This window comes from Neovison vison, chromosome 8, assembly GCF_020171115.1.
Source record: "Neovison vison isolate M4711 chromosome 8, ASM_NN_V1, whole genome shotgun sequence".
Taxonomy (NCBI): Eukaryota; Metazoa; Chordata; class Mammalia; order Carnivora; family Mustelidae; genus Neogale; species Neogale vison.
The window spans coordinates 93259980-93273621 of NC_058098.1; the positions used below are offsets into that span (position 1 = coordinate 93259980).

Consider the following 13642-nt stretch of genomic DNA (forward strand, 5'->3'; position numbering starts at 1 on the left):
TTATTACTTCCAGTAGTCTTTTTGTTAAATTTTTCATATTTTCTCCCTTTTTCCCTCACCTCTCAGCCCCTGGCAACAACTCTTCTACTCTCTTGTTTCTATGAGTGCAACTATTTTCTTAGATTCCACATATAAGGGATACCATGCAGTTTTGTCATTCTCTGTCTGGCATATTTCATTTAGCAGAATGCCTTATGGGTTTATCCATGTTGTTGCAAATGACAGAATTTCCTTCTAAGATTGGATGATACTCCATTGTGTATATGATGTGTGTGTGTGCGCATGCATATATAATTTATCTATTCATACACTGATAAACAATTAGGTTGTTTACATATCTTGGCCATTATGAATAATGCTGGAATGAACACAGAAGTATAGATAAGTCTTCAAGATGATGATTTCAATTTCTCTGGACACACACCCAGAAATTATATATGGATTGCTGGATGATAAGATACCTCTATTTTTACTTTCTTGAGGAATCTCCAAACTGTCTTCCACAGAAGTTGTAACCAGTTTATATGCCCACCAACAGTTTAAGAGTTCCCTTTTCTCCACACTTTTGTCAGCATTTATCTTTTGTCTTATTAAAAAGTGTGAGATGATATTTCATTGTGGTTTTGATTTGCATTTCCTTGATGGTTAGTGATGCTGAACACCTCTGCATGTATCTGTTGGTCATTTGTATGTCTTCTTTGAAAAAATGTATATTCACATCCTTTGCTCAGTTTTTACTTGGGTTATTTGGGGTTTTTGCTATTGATATGTATGATATTGGATATGGATATTAAACCATTATGGGGATATGTGGTTTGCGCATATTTTCTCACATTCCATCAGATGCCTTTTCATTTTGTTGATGATTTCCTTTGCTGTGCTGAAAAGCGGTAGCTTGATGTAGTCCCATTTGTTCATACTTGCCTTTATTACCTTTGCTTTGGTGTCAAATACAAAAAAATCAAGGTCAAGATTAATGTCAAACAGCTTACCCACTATGTTTTCTTCTATGTTTTAAGGTTCAGTCTTAGGTTCAAGTCTTTGAGTTGATTTTGGTGGATGATGTAAGATAGAGGTCTGATTTCATTCTTTTGTATAGGGCTGTCCAGTTTTCCCATTACCATTTATCGAAGAGACTATCCTATCCCCATTTTGCGCATTCTTAGCTCCTTTGCTGTAAACTAACTGAGCATATGTGCATTTACTTCTGGGCTCTCTGTTCTGTTCCATTGATCCATGTGTTCGTTTTTATGTCAATACCCAAAATGTTTTGATTATTGTAGGTCTGTAATAAAATTTGACATCAGCAAGCATGGTGCCTCTAGTTTTGTTCTTTCTCAAGATTACTTCAGCTTTTCACAGTCCTTTATAGTCCCATTCAATCACTAATATTGTTTTTTCTATTTCTGCAAAAAATACTAATGGTATTTTAATAGAGATTGCATTGAATCTGTAAATTACTTTGAGTAGAATGGACATTATATGGACTCTGAAAAACAGTCTGAGGGGTTTGAAGTGGTGGGGGGGTGGGAGGTTGGGGTACCAGGTGGTGGGTATTATAGAGGGCACAGCTTGCATGGAGCACTGGGTGTGGTGAAAAAATAATGAATACTGTTTTTCTGAAAATAAATAAATTGGGAAAAAAAAAAAAAAAAAAAAAAAAAGAAGAAGAAGAAGAAAAAGAAAAGGACATGTATGCTGACCTGGAAATTGAAGAAGGTATTTTAAGAAGAAAGGGGAGATCAACTGTATCAAAATGTTACTGAAAGGATAGGTAAAATGAGAACTGAAAATGACCACTGGATTTGCAAAATAAAGGCTGATAGCAACCCTGAAAAAAAAAAAAAAAAAAAAAAAAAAAAAAATATTAATTCTTTAAAAACCTTGAACATGGACTACCTTTCTATTTACTTGTGTCTTCTTCAATTACTTTCAACAGGCCTAGTGTTTTCTGTTTTAGAAGGCTATTAATTATTGATTCAATTTCTTCAATAGATATAAAGCTATTCAGATTATCCTTGTGTGACTTGTTCTCCTTGTGTGACTTTTGGTAAACTATGTCTTTCAGTGAATTGATTCAATTCATGTCAGTTACCAAACTGTGGGTATAGAGTTGTTCATAATAACCCTAATAATTATTCTTTTAATGTCCATGGAATTAGTAGTGATAGTCCCTCTTTTATTTATGATATTAATAATTTGAGTCTTCTCTCTTTTATTTTTGGTAAGCCTGGCTCAAGGTTTATCAATTTTATTGATCTATGAACCAGCCTTTGGTTTCATTATCTCTTTTGATTTTCTACATCAAAACTATTCATTCTGCTCTAATTTTTATTCTTTTCTTCTAATTACTTTGGATTTGGTTTGCTCTTCTTTTTCTACCTTCTTAAAATAGCTGAGATTATTGATTTTAGAAATATCTTCCTTTCTGGGGTGGCTGGGTGGCTCAGTCAGTTAAACATCTGCCATTTCCACTCAGGGAATGATCCCAGGGTCCTGGGACCGAGTCCCAGGTCAGGCTTCCTGCTCAGGGGGGAGTCTGCTTCTCCCTCTTTCTCTGCCTATGCAGCCTACTTGCGTGCTCTCTCCCCCTCAAGTAAAGAAATAAATCTTTTTTAAAAAAGATATTTCATCTTTATATAAAATTAGTGCTATAAATTCCTTTCCAAGTACTGCTTTTCATGATGCCACAAATTCTGATAAGTTGAATTTATTTTCAATTAGTTCAAAATACTTTTTAAAAATCATTTATTTATTTATTTATTTATTTGAGAGAGAGAGAACGAAAGCAAGCACAAGGAGGGGAGAGCAGGCAGAGGGAGAAACAGGCTCCCCATTGAGCAAGAAACCTGATATGGGACTCCATCCCAGGACCTGGAGATCATGACTTGAGCTGAAGGCAGACACTTAACCAAGAAAGCCATCCAGACACCCCTTATTTGAAATACTTTAAAAAAAAAATTTTATTTATTTATGTGACAGAGAGAGATCACAAGTAGACAGAAAGGCAGGCAGAGAGAGAGGAGGAAGCAGGCTACCTGCTGAGCAGAGAGCCTAATGTGGGGCTCAATTCCAGGACCCTGGGATCGTGACCTGAGCTGAAGACAGAGGCTTTAACCCACTGAGACACCCAGGAACCCCTTGAAATACTTTTTCTCTTTAAGACCTTTTATTTGATCCACATGTTATTTTGAAGTGTGTTGGTTAATCTCCAAATATTCTGGGATTTTAAAGCTATCTGTTATTTGTTTGCACAGTTTAATTCCATGTGGAAAGAGCAAGTTTTATATAATTTCTATTCTTTAAAATTTGTAAAGATGTGTTTATTAGCCAGAATATGGCCTGTTTATGTGAATCCTCTTATGAGCTTGAGAGGAATGTGTATTCTACAGTTGCTGGATGAACTATTCTACAAATGTCAATTTGATCTAGTTGATTAATACTACAATTCAGTTCAACTACATCCTTTCTGATATTCTGCCTGCTGGATCTGTCAATTACTAACAGATGGGTTTACCGAGATATCTTAGCAGGAAGAGTATTTATATAAAATACGATTTTAGTATCTTTTAAATACTCATGTATTTTTTCTCATTTGATCTATTAAAGAAGTTGACAATTGTAAACAATTTTCTACTACTAATCATCCTTGTATTCTTAATGTTACTTTTATTTATTTTTTTTAAAGATTTTATTTATTTATTTGACAGAGAGAGATCACAAGTAGGCAGAGAGGCAGGCAGAGAGAGAAAGAGGAGGAAGCAGGCTCCCTGCTGAGCAGAGAGCCCGATGCGGGACTCGATCCCAGGACCCCGAGATCATGACCTGAGCCGAAGGCAGCAGCTTAACCCACTGAGCCACCCAGGTGCCCCTTAATGTTACTTTTATTTCTCCTTTTTATGTCCTTCTAAATTATGTTTAATAGTCTATCATTTGAGATTTTTACTTCAGTATTTAAATTTAATTGTTCAAATTATCCCTTGTGGCTTCTCTGTTTTTTAAATCATTATATTGACTTTGTACAAATGAACTGAGACAGTTTCCCTTTTTTAACTCTACAATCTGGAATAGTTTAAATTATAGAGAAATTATCTGCTTCATAAAGACCGAAATAAATTCACTGGTAAAATCATATGGATCTTGCCCAAATTTTAGAAGTCTTTAATAACTTTTTAATTTCCTTCATAGTTATTAGTTAATTTCCTATGTCTTCATGAATCATTTATCACAATTTTCTTATAGATTCTCAAATTTATTAGCACAGTTACACAAAGTATTCTAGGTATTTAATTTCCTCTGATTATGAATCTCAAGTGATTGTGATTTATTTATTCCTTCCTTTCTTCTTTCTCTTCTTTCCTTTCTTCCTTCTACCTTTCTTTCAATCCTTCCTTCTTTTTCATTAGGCAAGATAAAAATTATTTTTTAAAATGCAATATGTCCAGAGAAAGACAAATACCGTATGATTTTACTCACATGTGAAATGAGAGGAAGAAAAAGAAAAGTAAAATAAGACAAAAACAGACAGGGAGGCAAACCATAAGAGACTCCTAACTACAGGAAACAAACTGAAGGTTGCTGGAGAGGAGATGGGTGGGGGGCTGGCATAACTGTGTGATGAGCATTAAGGAGGGCACCTGATGGAATGAGCACTGGGTGTTGTATGCAACTGATGAATCATTAAATTCTACCTCAGAGACTAATAATACAGTATATTAATTAAACTGAATTTAAATAAAAAATCTGATTTTCGAAATGCAACATATCCTTGCTTGAAGTCTCTCAAAGATTTGAGTAGGATAAAATCTAAATTACCTATTAATACAAAACAAAGTGCTCTACAAGTTGGCATGTAACTACTTCTCTATCTCATTGCTACCCTTATTGTACACTGAATATGTCTGGTTTTATTATATTCTTTCATCTTTTTTTAATGATTTTATTTACCTATTTGAGAGAGAGAGAAGCAGACTCCATGCTGAGCAGGGAGCCCAGTGTGGGTCTTGATCCCAAGACCCCAGGACCTGAGACCAAGAGAGATGCTTAACCGACTGAGCCATCCCAGCACCCCTTATTCTTTCATATTTATAAATGAAACTGTCTCTCCTAAAAATGTCCCTTACCCTGTCCTCAGCTTTTCTCTACCTGGACACCTTCTGCTGGTCCCAAGACCCACCAGGTTGTGCCCTTTCTGGGACGTCCTCCCTGAAGGTCTCAAAGCTGAGATAAGTATCCTCATCTTCTGTGGAGTTCTCCTCTTCTTCTAGACCTAGAAATGTTGATTTCCCTTGGAGCCTAATCCTCTCACCTTTCTCTATCTTCAATTCCCAGAAGAAAGCCAGCCTCACAGCATTAAATGCCATCTTTATAGAGATAAATTCTATATTTTTTATTTCCAGCTTTGACTTTGCCCTGTCCATTTAATATCTCTAATGCAGACAACTACTCAATACCTGAAGCACAATGTGTCCAAAATGGAAGGCTTGACCCGACTGCCTCTCCCCAAGTCTGTTATTCTCTCCCCACTCCCCATGTCACAGAACAACAACACTATTCATCCAGTTTGTTTAGTTCAAAATCTTGGAGTTATCCTTGCCTCCACTCTTTCTCTTATAACCCCATCCCCAGTCTAGCAGTAAAACTTGACCTCTCAAAAAAAAAAAAAAACTTGACCTCTCTACCTTCAACAATATTTACCACTTTCATCCTACCACAGTTGTCCAACAAAGCATTATCTCCTACCTAGATTATGCCAATAACGTTTCAATTAACGACTCCTCTTCTTCCACACTTACTGACCTATAGCATATTTATTCTCCACACACCAACCATTGTTACCCATTAATATGTAAGTCAGATTATCCCCACCACTCCCAATTTCCTCATGGCCTCATGTTTCAATTCAGAATAAAATCCCAAGTATTAACTGTGGCCTACAAGGCCAGAAAATATTTGACTCCTGACTATCTCATTTTGTGCCACTTCTACCTCCAATGATAGATATATCACTGCCACACTAAATCCCTTGTTATTCCTTGAACACACCAATGCCTACTCTTGTATTATTCCCTCAAAATGGAAAGCTTATCTCTTGGAAATCCAAATGATTCTATTTCTCATTTCATTCAGGTCATCTATTTTTCTTCTAAGTTCTTGTCATTATCTGAGATTAAATGAGATTCATATCTAGCACAATATAAACTCTGTAAAGTCAGGAGACTTGTTTAGGACATACATACCTACAAATTGCCTGGTATGCAGTAGGTGCTTCATAAAAACTTGTAGAATCAATGAGGGATTGAATGTATTTATGGTGTTATCCTAGTACTGTTCACATGGTTCTTTATAGAAGTTACAGTGTCTGTCCTCCCTGCAGATTATAAACTCTAAATCCAATGACTAAATCTACCCAAGAACCTACCAGATTGCTACATAGTAGGTACACAAACAACATTTGTGATGGAGTAAATTAATAAATAACCTCATTCTATTTTGTAAGAGAGTAAGGAAATTCTTATGAACAAGGAAAGCTAAGAATGCCAGCTTAATTATGTCACATATGGCAGAAACAAGAGGCAATTCTGCAGGAAAATACCTTGAAGACCTTCTGATTATTTTTGCCCCTTTTTTTAGCATAAAGGTTTCCATCTGCAAGGGAAAGTTTTCTGGAAACAGTAGCTTAGGAAAATACACAACATGTAGCTGTTATAATTGCCATGTTTATACTGAGTTCTGGGGTAGTTGGTCTGAAACAGTCCTGGTAAAAATAAACTTTCAGTGTGTTTCAAGCAATCAGCGTTTCCAATAAGCACTTGTCAACATGACCTTTAGTGGTCTCCAGAACCTCTCCTTTACTAAGTATTTAACTGGCTACTCAACTCCTATGGCTTCCTGTCTGCCTTTAATTTTCCCTCAGCAATTTTACTGCTGGAGCAACAGCAAACTGCACAAGCCATCCTTTGGGAGGAATTCTGACCATAATTTGAAAAGCTCTTGAAATAAGAAAATTGCAGTGGGTTAAGGGAAGAGTAGCATAGTCCCCATATGAGAGACCAGTATAAATGAACTTCATGTTTTAACTCCCTAAATCCCTCTTTTCTGGTGAACATTAAACTACAGTCCCTCCCACGTTTTCTTTCCTGGAGAAGTTTTGGCTTTCACAGTAAATCAAGTGCAAATATTTTTTGATGAAACTATTGCCCATGCTCCACAATAATAATAATATTTAGTAGTAATTGTAATTCCTATTAAACTGTCTAAGGTAATCCTAAAGTTCTTAAAGCTCTTATCGTGCTCATTCCTGGGTTGTCTTTATTAGACAGATCTTTTCTTCACTAGAAGTGTTTCAATATTAATATAACAATTTTGTTGAAAAGATTACAAGTAATGATACCAATATAATACAACATATAATAAAAATTTTTTTAGGTAATTTGAAACGAACCAACCATGGTGACATCATGAATGTATATCTCACCTAGCAGCTGACCTAATCACATATGAACATAAAGAAAATTTTGTGAACCTCTCATTTTTTTTCAGCTTTATTGAGGTATAATTGAAAACAAAATTATATTTAAAATGTGCACAGGGACACCTGGGTGGCACAGTCAGTTAAGTGCCTGCCTCTGACTCAGGTCATCATCCCAGGGTCCTGGGTTCAAGTCACACATCGGGCCCCTTGCTCAGCAGGGAGCCTGCTTCTTTCTCCCTTTGCCTGTTGCTCCCCTGCTTATGCTCAGTCTCTCTCTCTAACAAATAAATAAAACCTTTAAAAAAATAAAAATTTTAAAATGTGCATTATGGTTATTTGAGATATATACATATATATGTATATATATATATATAATGAAAGGATTCTCATCTAGTTATTAATATTAATTACCTTGCATGCTTTTTTTGGTGAGAACACTAAAGTTATATTCTCTTAGAAAATCTCAATTATACAACATGGTATTATCAACTATAATTATCATGTTTTACATCAATCAGATCATCAAATCTAACTCATCTTATAGTTGAAGTTTGTACCCCTTCACCAATTTCTATTTCCCCCTCACCAATTTCTATTTCCCCCATCCTCCAGGCCCTGGCAACTACTTTTCTCTGTTTCTGTGAGCTTGACTCCTCCCTCCCCCCCCCATTAAAGAGTCCACATATGTGATACCATGCAGTATTTGTCCTTCTCTGGTATATTTCACTTAGTGTAATGCCCTCAAAGTCCATCCATATTGTCACAAATGGCAGAATTTCCTTATTTTTATTGCTTGAATAATATTCCACTGTGTATATATACCACATTTCCCTGACCCATTCATCTGCTGATATACACTTTAGTTGTTTGCATATCTTGGCTATTGTGAATAATGATGTAATAAATATGGAAGGATAGATATCTCTTCAAGATGATAATTTTTATTTCTTTGGGTATGGTAGTTCTGCTTGTAATTTCATGGCTAATCTCCAACTGTTTTCCACAAAGACTGTACCAGTTAACAGACCCAGGTACAGCACACAAGGGTTTCCTTTTTCCTAACAGCTTTGCAAGCATTTTTTCTCTCTTGTCTTTTTGATGATAGCAACTCTAACAGGTATGAGGTGATATCTCATTATAGTTTTCATTTGTACCTCCTCTATGATTAGAGTGCTAAACATCTATTCATGTACCTGTTGGCCATTTGCATGTCTTCTTCAGAAAATGTCTATTCAGTACCTCTGACCTCTTTGGATTATCTGGGTTTTTGCTGTTGAGTTGTCTGAGTCATTTATACATTTTGGATAGTAACCCCTCATCAGATATATGACTTGGAAATATGTTCTCTCATTAACATCAGTTGCTTTTGTGTTTTATTGATGGGTTTCCTTTGTTTCACAGAAGCTTTTTATATTAATGTAGTCATACTTATTTTTTCTTTGTTGCCTTTACTTTGGTATTAAATCAAAAACTCAATGCCAACACCAATGCCAAGGAGTTTACCCACCGTTTTTTCTTCTAGAAGCTTTATAATTCCAGATCTTATATTCAAATCTTTAGTCTATTTTGAGTTGATTTTTTTGTACAGTGTAAAAATGGGGGTCCAGTTTCATTCTTTTGCGTGTGGTTGTCCATTTATTGAAGAAACTATTCTTTCCTCACTGTGAATTCTTGTGTATATACTCTGTTGTAAATTATGTGACCATATATACACATGGGTTCTAGACTCTCTTCTCTGTTCCACTGATCTATGCATATGTGTTTATGCTAATACCATACTACTTTGATTACTATAGCTTTATAATATAATTTGAAATCAGGAAGTATGATGCTTTCAGTTTTGTTGTTCTTTCTGAAGATTGCTTTGGCTACATGTAGGTTCTTTCTCATTTCATTTCTTATAACAGAAAAAGAGAAGATCTTATTAATAGTTTTTATCTCATAAAATATGATAAGCAGTTATGAATCAAATTTGATTTCTTGTCTTAAATCTCTTTTCAAGGGAAGGTGCCAATAAATAGGGAAAGAGGAGAAAAGGATGGTAAAAAGTAGACACCAGTGGATGTAAATCATGATTTCAACTCACAACTTTATATCTCATGAATATCAACCTCCAGATTTCAAAAGGATGAAAAAGATTTGATTCAAAACTAAAATAATCAAATAGTAACAATAATAACAAAACCCGAGAACATACAGGTTGGCCTTTATGTCAGAATCTACCACTGTAGTGTTGTAGATGTTACCTTATTACCTTCTCTGCTTAATATTAACTTAAAGCTAAGACGTCAATATAAGGGAGTTTCGTAAGGCTCTTTTAAATTAAGTCATTTACTCTCCAGAGACTCTCTATCAATCCATCTTTTGTCCACAATAGTGTCATTTTTCCCAATTTATCAAAATCTAGATCAAAACTATGTTGGCACCTTGCAAAAGGATTATAAAATTGCTGACTACAATAGTAAGGGGCAGAAATTCCTCATTAAAAAGTAAGTTGAAAAAAATTGGACACAGAGAAGAACAGCTGATTTTAAAAATTTAATTGATGTTGATTTCAGCTATAACCACTATTCTCTAGACCACACTTAAGAACTCTTGACTAAGATGGGAGCCAAGTGAGGAAATAGCCCTTTTCAAGTACAAAATACAAGAAGATTTGGCAGACAGAGTTATAGACATTTTTAAGTTTAAACATCTAGAAATTAGCACTGGTATTTGTTCTTCTAAGGAAATCATAAGCACTTATCCTCAAAACTACGTTAGGAATCACACTACTATGGATCTTGGGAGAAACAAAGACTCCTAGGTAGAATGCCCCAGACTATGCACAGCAGAGGCCCTAGGGCCTTCTCACCTTAAAGGTTGTGGTGCCGTAAAGCTTGGTGGTGTGGACGGTCTCTGGAAGCACATTAGTGATGTTGGTGATGAATTCTTCCAAGTACTTACAGGATTTCTCCAAGTGTGTTGTATTGATGATAATCTGGACAAGCTAGAACATAACAAGCACATGTAAGAGTCATTTGACTAATCACCCCATGACAAATGGCTCAGTATGAATCTGCTGGTAGAAGAAAAATAGAGGCAGAGAGACAGGGCCCATCTGTCTTCTACAGAGGGCTTGTTAGAACATGGGCTTAGGTTGTACTTCCTCTACAAAGCCTTCCCTGGCTCCCAAAGCATCTTGTATTCCCCCTACTATATAGGAGCACTTGTCACTCTCTTTTAAACATATGTCTTCTTCTGTTTAAGAGACTAAACTAAGAACAAAAACTGCTAGTGTTTAGCACAGTGCCTGGCAATAAATAATTGCCAAATGAATTAAATAACACGAACTCCTGAAGAAAGAACAAAATAACTGAAATCGCAAGAAGTTTCAAAACTAGGCATAATGAATAGTGAGATGTTGGAATAGGCTGCAGGATATTAACAAACTGCATTAGCTTATGGAAGAAATAACATGGGTACTACGGTCAGAGAAACCAGCAAGTTAACTGCTTACAAATTATTAATCTTAGCTTCTCTAAGTATTTCTTTATCTGTAAACTGTTAATGGTAATTTCTAAATCACACGGTTATTCTGAGGATTCAATATCCTTTTGTTACTACTACTTTCCTTTTCTAACAAGAGAGAGCCTTAAAAACAACAGTGCTGGTAAGATAAAAAGTCATCTATGAATAACTCTGAGAGGAGGATGAAAAAGAATGACTCTTATTGTCGGGATATCATTAAAGTTTGTAAAGTAGTTCACAATTCATTTTCTTACATTGTCTTCCCAGCAACCTAGAAAACTAAGTTAAGTGGGCATAATTATTGCTTCCATTTTACTAAACAGAAACCAAAATGAAATGATTTTCTCTAGATCACAGAACCTAAACAGAATTAGGACTCAATACAAGTCTTCTACTTCAAATTATGGACTCATCAAAACAACCTGTGGTAAAGTCTTTTGACATAAACACAAAATGGCAGCTCTGGAGTGCTGCACGCTTAGGTACATTCTGGGTCTACCATCAACTAGACCTCTCCATACTTTGATTCTACTCCATGTAGAAAACAAATTTAAATTTAAAAAAAGGAGGGGTACCAAACCACTTATTTCAACTACGAAAACTATTTCCCAGAGTCTAAAAGAAATACAAAGTGAAAATGAAATAGAACCTTCTTTTTTATTTCCTTTTCCTACATCTTTAGCTTCTTGTTTCCATAAGAACGTGTCTGGTGGTGGGGTTGTGGCAGGCAGGGGGAATTTGGGAGTATAAGGCTATGGAAGAACTTAGGTCCTCCTCTAGTCCAGTCAGAAAGGGAGCCAGGAAAGAGTGGATAGATGACAAAAAGGGAAACTGGAAGTGAAGATGTAGGTGGGGGGTAAAGATTTTATTTATTTATATGACAGACAGAGATCACAAGCAGGCAGAGAGAGAGGAGGAAGCAGGCTCCCTGCTGATCAGAGAGCCCGATGCAGGGCTCGATCCCGGGACCCTGAGATCATGACCTGAGCTGAAGGCAGAGGCTTTAACCCACTGAGCCACCCAGGCACCCTGTAGGTGGGGGGTAATACACATTTTGCAATCAAATGGTACTTCAAAATAATGCTTAAAAGTTGGAATTATGGGACGCCTGGGTGGCGCAGTTGGTTAAACGACTGCCTCCGGCTCAGGGCGTGATCCTGGAGTCCTGGGATCGAGTCCCACATCAGGCTCCCAGCTCCATGGGGAGTCTGCTTCTCCCTCTGACCTTCTCCTCGCTCATGCTCTCTCACTGTCTCTCTCTCTCAAATAAATAAAATAAAATCTTAAAAAAAAAAATTTAAAAAAAAAAAAAAAGTTGGAATTATACCTCAGTAGAAGTCACTGTGTTACACTGTAGAATATTAAACAAAAATATTAATAGGATTATGATAATAAAGTATACTCTTCTCTTCCCAGCAGCAAACCAGCACAGGACTAAAGCACACTGCTCATTCTCAAAAAAATACATGTCAAATCGTAATGACAATGGTCTAGTAATAGACTGGACTAAGGGAAAAGGTACCTTCTATTCCCCAAGGATTGGCCAGAAAATGTCTACTTTTGAAACATGAGGACAAAGGACAGAAACCCAGAGACACAGTTCCCCCACCCCCAAAAAAGTTAGGGCAACAATAGGACTAAATCTTTCTATTATTTCCCACAATTCATATTCAAGTTCATATTCCTTACTAAGCCCCTTCCCTTCATTCTATGGTTTGAATTGGAAGACTCTTGAGTTTTGGACACAGATACTCTTTCTACAAAATTACCCAAAACATCAAACTTTTAACTGTAGAGTGCTCTAGGAAAAAAACACCTACCAAAATAAGCAACTCATCATCCTCTTCCTTTCAACATGTTTCTCCATCAGAGAAAGAGTAAAATCATTTAAAAATTTTAAATCATCTAAATTAAATCACTCCTCTTCCTGAGTGGGAAGGTGGCTACTGGCAAGGTTGCCTTGATGTATAAGTCAGAAAAGTAAGAGGATTAATTTGAAGAACTGAAGAATTTCTATTTTAAAGTGAGCATTACCTATAGGGAACACATTCTATCTATCAAAAGAAATCCTAATAATAAGGAGGAATCATGTCATGTTATCGAAATAAAAAACAGTGGCAGTCAAAGAGAAAATTGTCCTGTTTTGCAGGATATTGGCAGTTAAAAAAAAATAAAAAGGAGGCGGCTTCACTGGGTAAAGTAGTAATTTCCCTTGACTTTTTAAAGATCTGTCAACACAAAAGATCACCATGAATTACATCAATTGGCTGTCAGTCACTTTTGAAATGTTTCATTGCTGAGCATAGAATAGACTATTAAAACACTCTAGGATTACATTAGATACCATGTCATTTTCAAAGGGAATAATGTCTGTTAATGGGGTCTAAATGATCTCTAGCCTGAATGACAGCTAACCAAAATCCTTACAAGGGCATTTACAAATGTAAAGCCAGATACTGTGGGGATAATTCTGAACTTAAGGACGCAGTGAAGCAATTTCAGATATCAACTTCCATCAGAGTCTTGAGCTCCTTTGATATTTTTAATCCTCAACTTCCCACTCTCTTACAAAAATATATCACTGCAGCAATCAAAACTGTCCTTAACATTGTTTCAAGGACATGGTATTAGCAACAGATTAGGTATTGGTTATGCTTA

At 36.0% G+C, this 13642-nt stretch overlaps 1 protein-coding gene across 3 annotated transcripts in view; it reads right to left on the bottom strand.

The window, feature by feature from the left end:
• The window catches only part of EXOC6B (exocyst complex component 6B), a 625057-nt gene that overhangs the window by 263968 nt on the left and 347447 nt on the right, over window positions 1-13642 (bottom strand). For all 3 annotated transcript variants that reach the window (XM_044261370.1, XM_044261369.1, XM_044261368.1), the window contains one exon: window positions 10329-10463. In XM_044261370.1, the coding sequence (XP_044117305.1) occupies window positions 10329-10463 (135 nt within the window). The remainder of the gene's footprint in view (window positions 1-10328; window positions 10464-13642) is intronic.